Genomic DNA, 14,192 nt, shown 5'->3' on the forward strand with positions numbered 1-14,192 from the left:
CCTCCTCCACCCCCCTACCCCCCTACACACAGAGGCAATAATTTTTGCATCAAAAATAAGACATGGGGGGCGCCTGGGTGGCTCAGTGGGTTAAAGCCTCTGCCTTCGGCTCAGGTCATGATCCTGGAGTCCTGGGATCGAGCCCCACATCAGGCTCTCTGCTCTGCAGGGAGCCTGCTTCCTCCTCTTTCTCTGCCTGCCTCTCTGCCTAGTTGTGATTTCTCTCTGTCAAATAAATAAAAAATATTAAAAAAAAATAAGACATGGCTGGTAAATGGGGAAAGCAGATTATAATATATCTTGCATAACACGATCTCACTTTTTTCAAAAATTGTTTTCCTATAGAGAGTTCTATTCACTCTCTTTGCTTTTCTTTTTATAGTAAGCATGTATTACTCTCAAACTCACAAGGATATTTTCATGTTGAAAAAAGGATAACTACAAAAAATTACCTCAGACATTTGCCCCTTAGGCAATTCCAAAAGAGAATTTCCAAGTTATTTTGTACCTCCCTAAAAAAATACAGAGCTTCTCAGGACGTGTACCTTCAGGTTAATACCCACTGAGGTTCTCACTTATGTTTAATGTGGAAAGATTAAGAGGTTTATACCAAGGTAGTGATCCTGATCTCTTGGAATACAGAATTTTGAGTGCTTTTTATATTGTTTTGCTGTTTCTGCTTTCTGACTTAGGAAACAATAATAATGAACATGTACTGCTTGAGGATTAAGAAAAATAGTAACACTGCAAACAAAATGAGTAACATCTGAAAAGGCCTACATTCCTTGGACAGTCAGTCACCGTCTTTCCCCAAACACACACACGTGAAGTTATTACTTCGGCTCACAAGCTACACTATGTCTGCTTCTGTGTACTTTGAGATGCGTTTTAAGGAAAGAGGCAATGTAATTTTTACGATACGATTTCCTAGACACTTCATTCAGTTGCTTGCTCAATAAACACTGATCAAATAATGTAGCGGGCAGAAGAGAACTGAAACTTCATGAGGACTGCCTACAGAAGTTTACTACAGTGTGAGCCTTGCAATGGCCACCTGCACCAGCAAGATGCTACCGCTACGGTTGGTTGGACTTACGCTCCTCCTCCCGTGTACTGTCTCCAGCTGCATGCAGGTACAGTTCTGTACCTGTAGGGAGTGAGACTACAGGGCTTTACAAGCATACCGATGTAGCTCAAGACTCATCATTTCAGAAATTCACATATTTCTGGATCAGTTTCCTAAAAACTGGGTCAAAATCTCTGCCAAAAGAATGTGGCTTATAATAGTTATTGCTTCTCTTTAAAACAAATCCCTTCAGGGGAAATACAATTTTATCTGTCTCCCAAAACGCAACCACATGTTCTCGTTCTGAATAGAATACTGACTGTATAAAAGTGGTGTGTTTTTAAATATAGGTCTGCAAATCTATCTCAATTAAGTGAAGGTAGGCTGATCTGTACATAAATGGCAGGAGAATCTAAAGGTCATATCTTGAGAGTCTGCTGCCATAACACTGAGAAGGTTAAACATCTCAGATTTCACTACTTTTCATTCTGAAGAACAGCCAAGTATATAATTTTATCTTTAATTTACTTCACATTTCAATATAACACTACATATTCTACTTTCTCTTTGCAGGCACACACGCACACACACAAATGTATGTATCCACCAACGGATAGCTCAAAAAGGACCAATCTATATTAATACGATAGACAGTCTTCAAAATTTGGAGGAACCACAAACTGAAAGAAAAAAAATATTAATATATTAAGAGAATAATGCCTTCTTATGATGCAGGATTTGATGTCAACTCTTGCAGCATCTCTCTTTCCAGGATTAACAGTTTTGCACACAAGTAATAAAAATAATTTACTCTACCTGATTTTTAACACTGGCGTATCTTTTTAGGTGTTTTATAAATTCTGGTCGAGAAGTGTTTCGTACAACGATAAGAGCCATGCTTCCATTATTTAATCTGGAATTAAATATTTGTATTTGACACTGAGAAGTTTATTAAGTGATTGCAACAGAAATTACTCTATCATTCCTTCTAACAAATATCACGCTTATAACAAATATCACGCTTACTAGAAGTTTTAGGCCAGAGAGATTAGTCATCGTCACATTACATTTACCTAAAATTCTTAAATCTTATCTTGCTGTTGTTATTTTTTAAACAGCACAGCCCTTCGAGTTAGTTTTTTATTAAGTGACTGATTTCCTTCTCTGTAAGTTCGTTAGGGGCTTTTTTAGAAAATGAACGATCATGCATCCTATATACCTAGCAAGACATCATTTAAAATCCAATTTATTTACTTAGGGATTCAAAATGTGAAATCATGTGTGTTTTTAAAAGAGGTAAAATAGCAAATAAATACAAATGGTATAACAAATTGTTCAACACTTTCTAAAACCTACAGTGTGATATTTAAATATTTACTTATGGGCAGGTCGAAGTGACATAGAAAAATAAATCAAAGGGGCCCACAGATGGATAAAAGGGACAAATGTTGCCACACATGTGCAGTTAAATGACTGAGCATTTTAATCTTGCATAACAGTTCAGTTTAATATAAGAGACTACAAATTTAGAGATGTGATTTAGTGCCAAAAAAGCCACTCAGAAATGCATCTAGCTTTAGAAGGCAGTTTGCAGAAATATGTGCAAATGATTTCTAGCTTGATTTCAAGGCAAATATAAAGTTATTCCAAGAATAACAACAACATGAAAAAGAGCTCTTTAAATCTTATGGAAACTCAGGTTAGAGCTTGCAAGGGACCTTGGAGATTATCCAGTCATTCACTCGGTTTATACAGATGGAAAAGAAGACCCCAAGTTTAAGTGATTTGCTCAAAGGCACACCGGGAAAAACAAAATGATCACTGGTAACCGATCTCTTAGTTGCTAGGGTCCAATGTTCATTTTACTCAACATTCCAACACATTCAGAGTACTGTCTCGTGTTTTTATTCTTCAAAAATTGCTTAATTTTTCATAAATATGAAAAGCACTTCATATGTCTCCTTTTCAATACTTAGTCATGTGACTTCACTATTCTAAATGTTTTATATATATTATGCATTTAATCTTAGGATACTGAAACAACACTAATTTCTATCAGCAATTTTCACTGAGGTATTTTGAATTAAGTTATACTTTATTGGGGGGGTGAATAAAGTTGGAAGTTGAATCTCCTGTGCAATGATCCTGAATCGTTCTGAAGATAAATCTCTGAATACCTCTGGTCAACCAAGGCGTGGTGTAACGGTTTTAAAAAAAAAAAAAAAAAAAAGGCAGGGGGGAGTGTTTAATTATAGTCCAAAAGGAAATCTCTAACTAGTCATCTTCTGAAAATTTGATCAATACTGATGAAGCCTCATGAGAATAAGCAATGGAATTCCAGGCAAGTTAAAAACTGTATGGAACAGCATAGAGAGAGGCATGAATCCACTCCCAGAAGAGCAGACCACCGTCTCATGAAGGTCCCTCAGCAAACGTGAGAGTCAGAGATGAAGTAGCATTAGACAAGTATTGTCTCCAGTCCTGTAGAACATTGCTCCTTTAGTCAGCTAGCTGGTTTCACTTTTAGCGAGGGAAACTATACTAGGGAGCTACACATCTATCAAGCATTTCTGACAGTATAGGCAGGAAACAATTAAGCTACAAATTTTAAATCACACAAGCTTCAAAATAACTCCCTTCCAGTTACTAAAGATAAAGAGGACCCTGGTGTCTAGATTATTAATATCAAAGTGCATAGTTTTTCTTCTTCTCTAACTTTGGATATTTCTCTATCACCTTCATATCAACTGCTGAGGAAAAAATTGTAAATCAATCCCTCTTGCTAGCTGTTAATCATTCTGGTTAAATATTTTGCAGGGAAGACAAAACTGATCATTGAAATTATGTTATAAATTGCCACAGCACAGAAGACATTCTTTTATTCTATGTCCAGGCAAAATCTAGATTTGACTATATTATGCAATATTCATGATCCTTCCATGCTCTCTATGGGAGTGGGAGAGAAAGATTTTCAGATGAATAATGGACAGCTGCTTGAAAAGAATGTGTAAGAGATGGTTTATATTTTTGTGGATAAAATGATATATAAAATGTCTCAAGAAAATGTGGGCAGCAGATTCATATGTACCACTATTCATACTAAATACAAATAAGTGAAATTCAGCTTCCTTTGACAAAGGTATCAAATATACCCACAGACAAGCTATTCATGCTGAAGATACTTATGTCTGTTCTACAGTTTGAAAGTAGAGACGTTCAAAAGAAATACCAGAAATGTAATTTTTTCAACGACCAGTACATAAACACAAATAAAGCAAGCAAAGTAGGCATAAAATGACATAATAAAATTATGTTAATAAAACCCGAGAAATATTTTAGCCTCAGTAATATAAATAAATCAGTAATCATCTAGTATTTCCAGTTTAACGGTTGGTCTCAGCCTACTCTGAGGCAAAGTCCCTTAGAATCTCTACTATTATCACAGTCCAAAAGAGACTACCTGTTGATAATATTCTAGCCAGCCAAAAGTTAGCAAGGTATTCTAAAAGAGAAAAAAAAAGGGGGCGCCTGGGTGGCTCAGTGGTTTAAGCCGCTGCCTTCGGCTCGGGTCATGATCTCGGGGTCCTGGGATCGAGTCCCGCATCGGGCTCTCTGCTCAGCAGGGAGCCTGCTTCCCTCTCACTCTCTCTGCTTGCCTCTCTGCCTACTTGTGATCTCTGTCTGTCAAGTAAATAAATAAAATCTTTAAAAAAAAAACACACAAAAAAAACAACTGGTTATAGAAAAGTATCAGTGATTCAATAAAAATGCTTACTAACCTGGTAGTAGGTGCCAAGCCTCTCGGTGCCACCGAACACAGGCAAGGGATTGCCATAATGCTGACATTCAAGAACTGGCCGTGGATGGTCTGCCACTGATCACTACTGTCTAAAGGCAATGGAAGTGACTGGTTACTTTCCCTCACCAGAGCAACAGGGTCTGGCTCAGTTCTTAAGGAGGTACTTTTAAGCTTACCAGATTTGGGAGATCCTTCTGCCTTCCTAAAAGTAAGAAAACAAAACAAAACAAAATAAAACCACATCACACCAAAAATAACATCTATTCAATTGAGAAACTTCAAGAAACTAATTTCTTAAATATTTTCTTAGATTAGATCAAGTAAGTAAAAATATGTGAGTATATCCCATTACTGCATTATACTGTGCTGATTCATTTAAAGGTGGTGTCATAACCACCATCACAATGATGATTTTGCTTTTCTTTTAAACACCAGAACATTTGCTTTGTGTGGCTTTGAGTAATATCTGTGTTCCACACTAGACTGAAATTCTCCTGAGGGCAAAAACCACGGGTTTTGTTTGTTTTCCGGCTTACTGTTGTACCCAAAGTGCCTGGTATGTAACATTCAATAAACAGGCTGTTGAACAAATGAGTGAATGATTGCATGGATGGATGGATGGATGGAAGGAATCATTGTTTCTGAAGACAGAAGTCAAAAGTACATGGCCGACTAGAATTACACTACTCTACATTCTTTGCTAGTATTTTAGAAAAACAACTAAAGATCACGAGACTAAGAAATTGTGTCAAACTATTTCATGCTTTAAAGAAAGATACAGATGTTGATAGTACTTTGAGCTCTTTACCTACCGTTCTTGTAAATTGTGAGAGCTGATACATGGTAAAAAGGATATTTCACAGTCTTCAGGCCTAAAATACAGTAAAATTTGCCGTTAACACTCATGTACTCTAAGATACAAAATTTTTGGTTTAAGGAAAAAAAAAAAAAAAGCTTACTTGAGTTTTGCCAGTGCCTTCATGACCGCAAAATCCCTTCGTTGGCTGGGTGACATCCATCGATTTTTTTCTGCAAGGGCCAAAGTTCTTCCACCAAAGCCAAACATGGCAGAGAACCCAAAGCGAAGAAGCTTGTCAGTGGTGCTGAAAGTGCAGACATCAACTGGTTGTATGTGCCCTTGAATATCATGTTGGATATTAGTCAAGCAGTGAGAGGAGTAGGGCAAGTTGTCAAAACGGCAAACATAGAAGAGCCTGTTTATTTACTTATAGAAGATCTCAAGCAACTTCCTACCAGGATAAATATCCTGGCTTTCTCTTCATCTCCCCTGACCTACAACTACTGCAACTGCCATTTGTAAATTTTTCAGGTCCTAAGGGAGAAACACAAAGTAGTAAATACTGCAACTTATTGTTATTTCATGTAAAACGTGGTTAAAGAAGTCAAGTTGAAGTACACGGGCAAACTAAACTTAGATTTAACAGTCGTTTTGCATTGCACTTATCTGAGTTTACAGACCTTCCATTAACTGGAATAATAACAATTCTAGAGTGGCTGTGCAGTGCATTTTCTTTTTGTGTTTTTCTTTTAATAACATCATCCCAGCCCTACCATCTTGATGTAGCCCAACAACAGTATCTGATATAATTCAAAAGGATGCACGGGTTTTCTTAATCTGATCGTAAAATTGTGATTTTTGACCACCATGATGATTTTTTTTTCTCAAAAGATTATACAAAACCTCATTTTCTACTCTTTATAGTGCCTGTGCTCTGAAAAGGGAGGCAGTCCAAATGGTGAAGCTCTGCCTTAATTGACTTTTGGTTTTCAGTAAAACATGTCTCTGCTTTGAGGGACAAAGAACTTGTCCTTCCTTAGATGTGTCTGACAGAAATAAAACAGTCATATATAAATATAAAAACTTCCTTATAAGAAAGTCAACTTCCTTATAAAACAGGAACTTCTTTGAAAGAATTCTTACCCATTATAATGTGCAAAGTTGCAGTTACCACATGAGGGATTCCATGAAGAGAATGTGCCAGTACGTTAGTAGAGCCTGCCAAATCAATTCAAAACATGTAAAATCAATGTAGTATATGTTTTCATTTATGCACTTGTTCCTACTTTACACAGAGATGCCTATGTAATGTTCAAATGAAAAATTAATGGAAGTTTCTAAGTGTTCATTCACAGACTCACATCAAATAGTTGCCAAATTTTTGTTTAGACTTTAAACAACTTAAAATTAGTAAATAGTTTATAGTCTACTTGCTCACTGCTTTTTCCATCATTAATGTCTACTTTCTACCAAAATGTACTAGTTATATCAAAGTCTACTCCAACTTCAATGTGTGGGCTTCTAATTTCTATCACAAAATGAGCACCAACAGCATTAAGGCTGTCCCTGGAGAGCAGAGGCAAATGCATAAATATATATAAAAAAATCTAAATAATAACGAAGAAAAAAATCTAAAATCACTGTAAAGTACTAGACAGTTTTTAAATACTTTTAATGAATCTTAGAGATAAGCTTTCATCCAAGAGGGGATTTCCCCCTTACAGAACAAATGGTATCCTCGATGAAGAAAATATTTAATTCCATGGTATTTACCACCATAAAAGTCTGTTTTGAGACATTATAGATTTATTTTCATAATCATTAGGATAATATATGATCCACATGGATTTTTGTCACCACCCTACAGAGAAAAGAGTTCTCTCAAGTCAGGCTTCTATAACATTTTTGTGTCTCTGAGATCTTGGGGGTAAAAACCTTTTTTTGAAGAAGAAAATTTCAACTGGTCCCTGCCATTCCCAGGAGGTTAAAAGGATTTAAAATTAAGAGGCTACAAGTTTTCTTGAATTACAGATTATAAGAAAGAAATGCAGTAACGGCCAGGAGCTATGAAAGCATGAAGGTTAGCCCCTGGATTTGTTAGCTGGGAACACTCCTGTGTGGTCATACAAGACCTCTTTGATTGGTATCACTTGAACTGATGTGCTCTAGGGTTGTCAAGCTGAAGAAGCTGAGGCAACTCAGACATTTTCAACCAAGGCTGTCATTAAAATAATCGTCATAAGGGACTTATCTAATATTAATGACTTCCAGACCTCTACTAACACCAATTGAAAGAAAAGTCCATCTCAATCCTAATTAATAACGCTGTTCCAACTGATTCATCAAAGGGCAAATGATGCTCTGACCTTTGTTACTCAGAATATGGCCCACTTTCCAGCCACAATACTCTGGTGCTTAGGACAATACATGGGTGTTTATTAAAATGTTGACTCTGGGGTTCCACTCCAGACCTACTAAATCAGAGTCTGCATTTTATAAGATCCTCAGGTTTTGTGCCTGAACAGTAACGTGAAGAGGCACTCATCTAGAATTGTGTGGTCTAGGGACCAGGAGCATCAACATCATCTGGGAGCTTGTTAAAAAAGCAAATTTCTGGGTCCCACCTCCAACCACTGGAAACAGAAGGTCTGGAAGTAAGGCCCGGGTGTCCATGCTTTAGCAAGTTCTCAAGGTGACTCATAGGCATCCTAAGGTTTAAGAACAACGGGTCCAGAAACCTGTTACTCAGTGGATCTTTACCCAGGAGTCAATTACCTAAGCCTTTCCAATTATCCTTTGACCATCTAACAGCTTACCCTCTGGTCATCTAATTGCTAATTAATCTGGAATGGGTGGGAGGGAAGAAAGGAAACAAATCAACCTATTTTGCTTCCCAATCAGATTTATGGTAAAGGTTTTGAAGGAGGCCACATAATTAGAGTGAGATATTTAGGATTATCAATGGATTACAGTACTCCATGAAACACATTTCCTCCATTACCATGGTTAATTAGGAATAGACCATAAAAGCATTCCTCTAGAAGGGCTATTAAAGAACATAATGTAATGTTGTCATGTACAATAGAGAATGACACATATCATGACCCAAGAAAATAAAGACCATTTATTCCCTGTGAGTTTGAAGTATGCTAAGCATGTCCAAATATAAATCTTTTCGGATTGCCAAAGATCACTTTTTAAAATTTTTACATCTCGGGCTTTGCACCTTGACAACTTGTTCTTAAATCCACAGAATTTGCAAAGAGGCATGACCAGAAATTATTTTGGTCATCTTCTACTCTGATTAACCCATTCCTTAGTCCTGAAGAACAGTTTTTTACACGCTGAATTAAAAAGGAAAGTGTGTGAGTAAAGTGCTTATTATAAAATGGTAATACTATAGATTGCTCAGTGTTTTTGTTTGGATAATCTAAAAGACAGAGTACAATTTCCAAAAACAAAATGTGATCCGTCTGAAAAGACGTCTACATGCCAAAAGAACATGTTGCTCACATAAATAACAACTATGTAATTTTAGCATTCTCACAAAAGCTATAAATGTTCTACCTCAAGGTAAACATTTTAATTAGTCTGAAAAGTTATTTTTCTTAACAACTACCAGCAATTTTGCTCACCACCACCTCCCCAGACCTGCTAAAATGAGCCAGATACAAAGAGGGTCAGGACAGAAGTAGCAGTTCATGTAAAGCATGAGTGATGGAAGTACCAGGCAGAAACTACGGAGGCAAAAAGAAACAAGGAAAAAAATTGTCCTTGGAAGTGCAAGCACTTCTGCAGAACAATTAACTTAATTAACCAGACACCATGAATATTCATAAGGCCGTTAATGTCTCCCACATCCAAACAGATAAATGTGATGTAATGACTTCCTAGTCAAGCATATCTAAAATTCTCATGAAAACTGCACCTACACTTTGGTTCTTTGCCTGAAATATCATAGAAATTAACAGTCCCTTGGCAATATTTTATTCTCCTCAAATTAATTAGAAAGCATGAATTTATTTATGTGAACGCTATAGGAATATATGGTTTGCAGCCATCAGTATGTGGATTGAGTCTTGTTTTACAACAACTGGATTGCTTTTTTATTTTTATGCCCTCTCTGGGTTTTTCCTCTATCCTCCCCTCACCCGTTTAATCGGAATCTCTCTGTATAGTTCCTTAGCACCAGTTCCCATGGCAACAAACACCATTGCTAATGGCCAGCAGTTCAAATACAGGCTTCCCCACATCTGATCCATTTGAGTCTGACCGTAATTCAGCGGCTTAGTCTGTTGGCTCAGTGGAGTAATTTACTAAACACTCTCCCTCTGGGTGTCTCTCTCCAGGAGGCAAATGGCTTCAAAGGCAGTCTGTCTTCTGTGTGCAGCCTGGAAACTTCCTGCCCTGCTCTTGTTCCCATTCTCTATCAAAGCCCTGATGGGGCACTGGGTCCTCCTATTAGTACATCCCGCAGGTGACTTCCCCCTCTTTATGGAATCCATAAGCTGGAACTCCTATACCATGACCACAATTTTGGCAACAGGCTGTATTTTCTAAGCAAAGTGCATTCAAATGGCATATTGAGAAGATGAGCATAACCACTAGTTTTTCTAGCTAACTATTCACTTTAGGTCAAATGCCTACCTATGAGGATAACAATTTTACTTTTGATTCACAACAGTTAAGAAGTGACCTCTAGTGTGAGTGTATATACTACTGAAGAAGAAATGACCTAAGCACATCCACTTGGCTTGGAAGGAAATGCTGAAAAACTCTACCATTACAAAGAGAGCCACTAAAATGATGCAAAAAGGTGAAAGTGACTGGCTCCTCTTCGCGACATTTTTTTCCCCCTCCCAGTTGAGGTTATTTTCTTCTCTTCTGCTTAAAGATCATCAAAGGTTTTTCTCTATATGCTTTATAATTATCAGGATATATCCAAATATGTGTTTCCTTTTAAATTCTTCTGGTTTTTTAAAAAGACTTCACAGTCTAAAAGAGCATTTGTGTATCTTTTGTTTTCTGTCCACGAACAATACTAAATATACCGAAATCCATACTAAATGAATGTGGCTATCAAATGGATAGAATTTGAATTTTTTAACCAGTCACATTACTTCCTATTTTCATAGGAAATGGTCATTGTTTCTACTTTTCTTGTAGAGAGAATACTGTGTGGGGTTTTCCAAGTGAAAAGAAAAGAAATAATCACTTTCCATCACTACTGTTTGTTTAAATAATTTGGGAGGAGTGACTGGTATAATGTAATAACCTTGTGAAAGATATTTTCCTCTCTTCTGGAAGCCTGGACTACTCTAGCTGTTCTCCCAGGCTCCCACAGCTTTCCCCTCCCTTCCCCTACTCACCAATTCTCCCAGAAAGCCTCCCAGCAGGGTGTTCCCTTGCTCTCAAACTCCCATTGTTTCCTACTGTTTATCAAAGCCAATTCAGACCCCTCCCTGTGGAGTCCCTGAGCCACCCTGCTTTGGGACAATTCTGATCCTGTAATCACCCAACAAGTGACCTGTTTTCGATTTCTCCATGCTCTTGGATTTCGCTTTGGCATTGATTATTTTTGCAATGAAGAAAATAACTCATCCTCATCAGGCCAGATCTTACCCATTTTAGGCCTAATTCAAGTGCACGCGCTCTATTAATGTCTTTACGTTCATTCACTTAATAAATGTTATTGAACGTTCACTGTGTCACATTCTATTCTAGCTGCTGGCAATACAGCAGTGAGAATGAATCTTTCTGGCATTCTCAACTCCGGGTTATCTCTTTATACTCCGATAATGGGAGTGACAACATTTTACCTCATATGACATTGTAAGCGGCTTGACTAAAAAATGTGAAATTTCATACCTGGGGCTGTGTGATCACTAGACCTTTATAGGGGAAGCCAGAATAATAACTACCCCATTTGTCAATTGTTTAGCTATGTATTAAATCCTGCACATATACCATCTAATACTACAATAACCTTATACTGAGGTGAATATATATAAGGGTATCTTTTTTATAGATTAGAGAAACGAGGCTCAAAGAAATTAAATAACTTGTCCAACTAGCACATAACTAGCACACTTGCTAGTGGAGATGCCCAACTTGGGTCTTTCAGATTCAAAGTCTGCCTTTAACTCTGTGTTACATTGTTTAGGATAGGAAGTGAAACAAGAGAAAGATAGGAGGAGAGGTTCCCATTAGCAAATCCATGGTCGCTGGCTTGCCTGCTGGTATTAACCCGAGTGGCAGCTGTGCTCGGACAGGGGTGAGGAGGCGGTCTGTTTCCTTCCCAGCATTCTTCTGGGCTCTGAAAAGCAAAGCATGGGCAACTTCACTGGCAGATCCATCACCACCGACACAGACGACACTAGAAAACAAGAAATTAAGAATGCAACTTTACAATAATTGGTAATTATTCATGAAATCTCAACTTCAACAGGGTAACCTTATATATTCAAGTGCAAGATGACTCACACGCACCTTCCAACATTTTAGTGACTATCAATGAATAAGAAGGCCCTAATGCTGCACTGGTCAAGTTTACTTCACAGAGATGATTCCTACACAATACCCCGTAGACAAAATGTTTTTAAGTGGGTTAAGAGGCATTAAAACACTTGAACATGTTAATTCATATTGAATCTGTGTTTGGCTCTGTTGATATCCAAAAGTATATTGTTCTCATTTTATGTTAGCAGTCATGTACAATTCATTTAACCAACTGCTAATTATCAATATAGCTCTGAAAAGACAGCTGTAAAAGTCATGTGAAATACGAAACTTTAAGAATCGATTTCCCATTAGTATATAAATATAGTAATTACAAACCTGAACTGTTTTTTGTCTTTTGGACATTACTGCTAGATGGCACTTTTAAAATTACTGTTACTGCCCTTTTGATCCTAGTCAGTAGTGCTAATAATTTTTTAAGACTTCATGGTAAGTAGACTACAGCAGAGGTGGAGGCAGAAATTCATGAAAGAAATACATAGAATTTCAGAAATTTGTTTCATAATTATTTGTATTTAAAAGATGTAAAATAATCTTAAGTAGCAAAAGCACATTAATTTACCCAAAGGAGGAAGAGTTTGTGTTATTGAAAGCAGGTGTCATAACTGAAGGCCTATAAGAGCCCAGCAAAAATGGAAAGGCCCAGTGAGTCTAAAGGAGGGATGGATTTTCAGTTCAGCCCACTCACATCATCTGGGAGGCATGTCTAGATTTTTCAGACATTTTTCATCCTCTGATTTTTCCAGAGAAGCCACAGATTCTGATTTTTGGGTGAGTCTCCTAATTTGTCAATATTATCAACTAGCATTCAATTTATTTAAAACCTCTATGTGCCAAACAAACAGCCTATGGATCATGAGCAGCAGGTTTTATTCGTTTTAAAATGGATTTATTTATTTGAGAGAGAAAGCAAGTGTGGGAGGAAGGGGTAGAGAAAGAAGAGAGAAACCCAAGCAGACTCTACATTCAGCACAGAGCCTGAGGTGGGGCTCGATCTCAGGACCCTAAGATCAGATCTGAGCTAAAATCAACAGATGGACGTTCAACTGACTGGGCCACCCAGGTGCCCTGGTCACCAGCTTTTAAATGATTCCTTAAAGTTAGGAAACTCTGGACGTTGGTGAACCCAGAGTCTGAGGGTTCCTCAATTCCCTGTCCCCGACCTTACTCTCAGCCTTCCAGCCCCTGCACAGAGCTGCGGTTCAGCTCTGGGACCGCACACTGCCTGGCAGGATCCAGGCCCACCCTTGTTATCAGAGATTCCGGGAGGTGGGATATGACCCGGTCATTGTTGCCTAGGATTCTGAAAGGTCTGAAAGGATTCTGGGGGTCTGAAAGGATTCTAGGGGTTCATCATGTGGCCATTGATTCAGAAAAAAAGTGATCGTACCTACTGAAGGTCGACTTCATGTGGTTCTTTTGTATTAAATCCTCAGAATTCTATGAAGTAGGCATAAGCCTCAACTTCATAAAGGGGGAAGCCAAGGTTTGATGTGAACCTTGTCTAATATGATTTCAAAGATCGTGGAGACTGGCCAACACTCTATGAACTTAAGCACACCTAGGAGATGCACGCCCTTTCTACCCGCTGAGGTGTCTGTGATTTAAACGGAGCACATAAGGTCATCCAACAAAGCATCTAACTTAGCACTGAACCTGACTTTGCCATTCGGTATGGCAGCATCTGACCCCTGGGATCCTGCACCCAGTTAGAGCATGAGGTACATGTTAACTCACTGCTAGAATTGATAGCGATGGTTCTGAAAGAGTGCTCTTTGCATAGCAAAGGAGCAGTTAATTAGTTCCTTTGTTATGTGAAGAGTACCCCTGCCTGCAAAGACCCTTCCCCCAGGGTTGAATTCAATGTAACTGCTTCCCCCAGGGTTGAATTCAATGTAACTGCTCGTTTGCCTTTCTGTAACTGCCTGGCTTTTAGGATGTAACTAACTGCTCTTTTGCTTTTCTGTAACCGCTTGGCTCCCTCAATACAATGTTAGTTGGTAACCTCA

General features: G+C 38.0%; 1 protein-coding gene across 1 annotated transcript in view; it reads right to left on the reverse strand.

Moving 5' to 3' along the window:
- Positions 1-14,192, reverse strand: part of CERKL (ceramide kinase like) — a 119,211-nt gene that overhangs the window by 4,701 nt on the left and 100,318 nt on the right. The window contains exons 5-11 of the mRNA XM_046018634.1: positions 11,898-12,040; positions 6,808-6,882; positions 5,825-6,002; positions 5,678-5,737; positions 5,042-5,067; positions 4,846-4,954; positions 1,883-1,979 (exon numbers count right to left, since the gene is read on the reverse strand). Coding sequence (XP_045874590.1) covers positions 1,883-1,979; positions 4,846-4,954; positions 5,042-5,067; positions 5,678-5,737; positions 5,825-6,002; positions 6,808-6,882; positions 11,898-12,040 — 688 coding nt within the window. The remainder of the gene's footprint in view (positions 1-1,882; positions 1,980-4,845; positions 4,955-5,041; positions 5,068-5,677; positions 5,738-5,824; positions 6,003-6,807; positions 6,883-11,897; positions 12,041-14,192) is intronic.

Source organism: Meles meles, chromosome 9 (assembly GCF_922984935.1).
Source record: "Meles meles chromosome 9, mMelMel3.1 paternal haplotype, whole genome shotgun sequence".
In the NCBI taxonomy this organism is placed as follows: Eukaryota; Metazoa; Chordata; class Mammalia; order Carnivora; family Mustelidae; genus Meles; species Meles meles.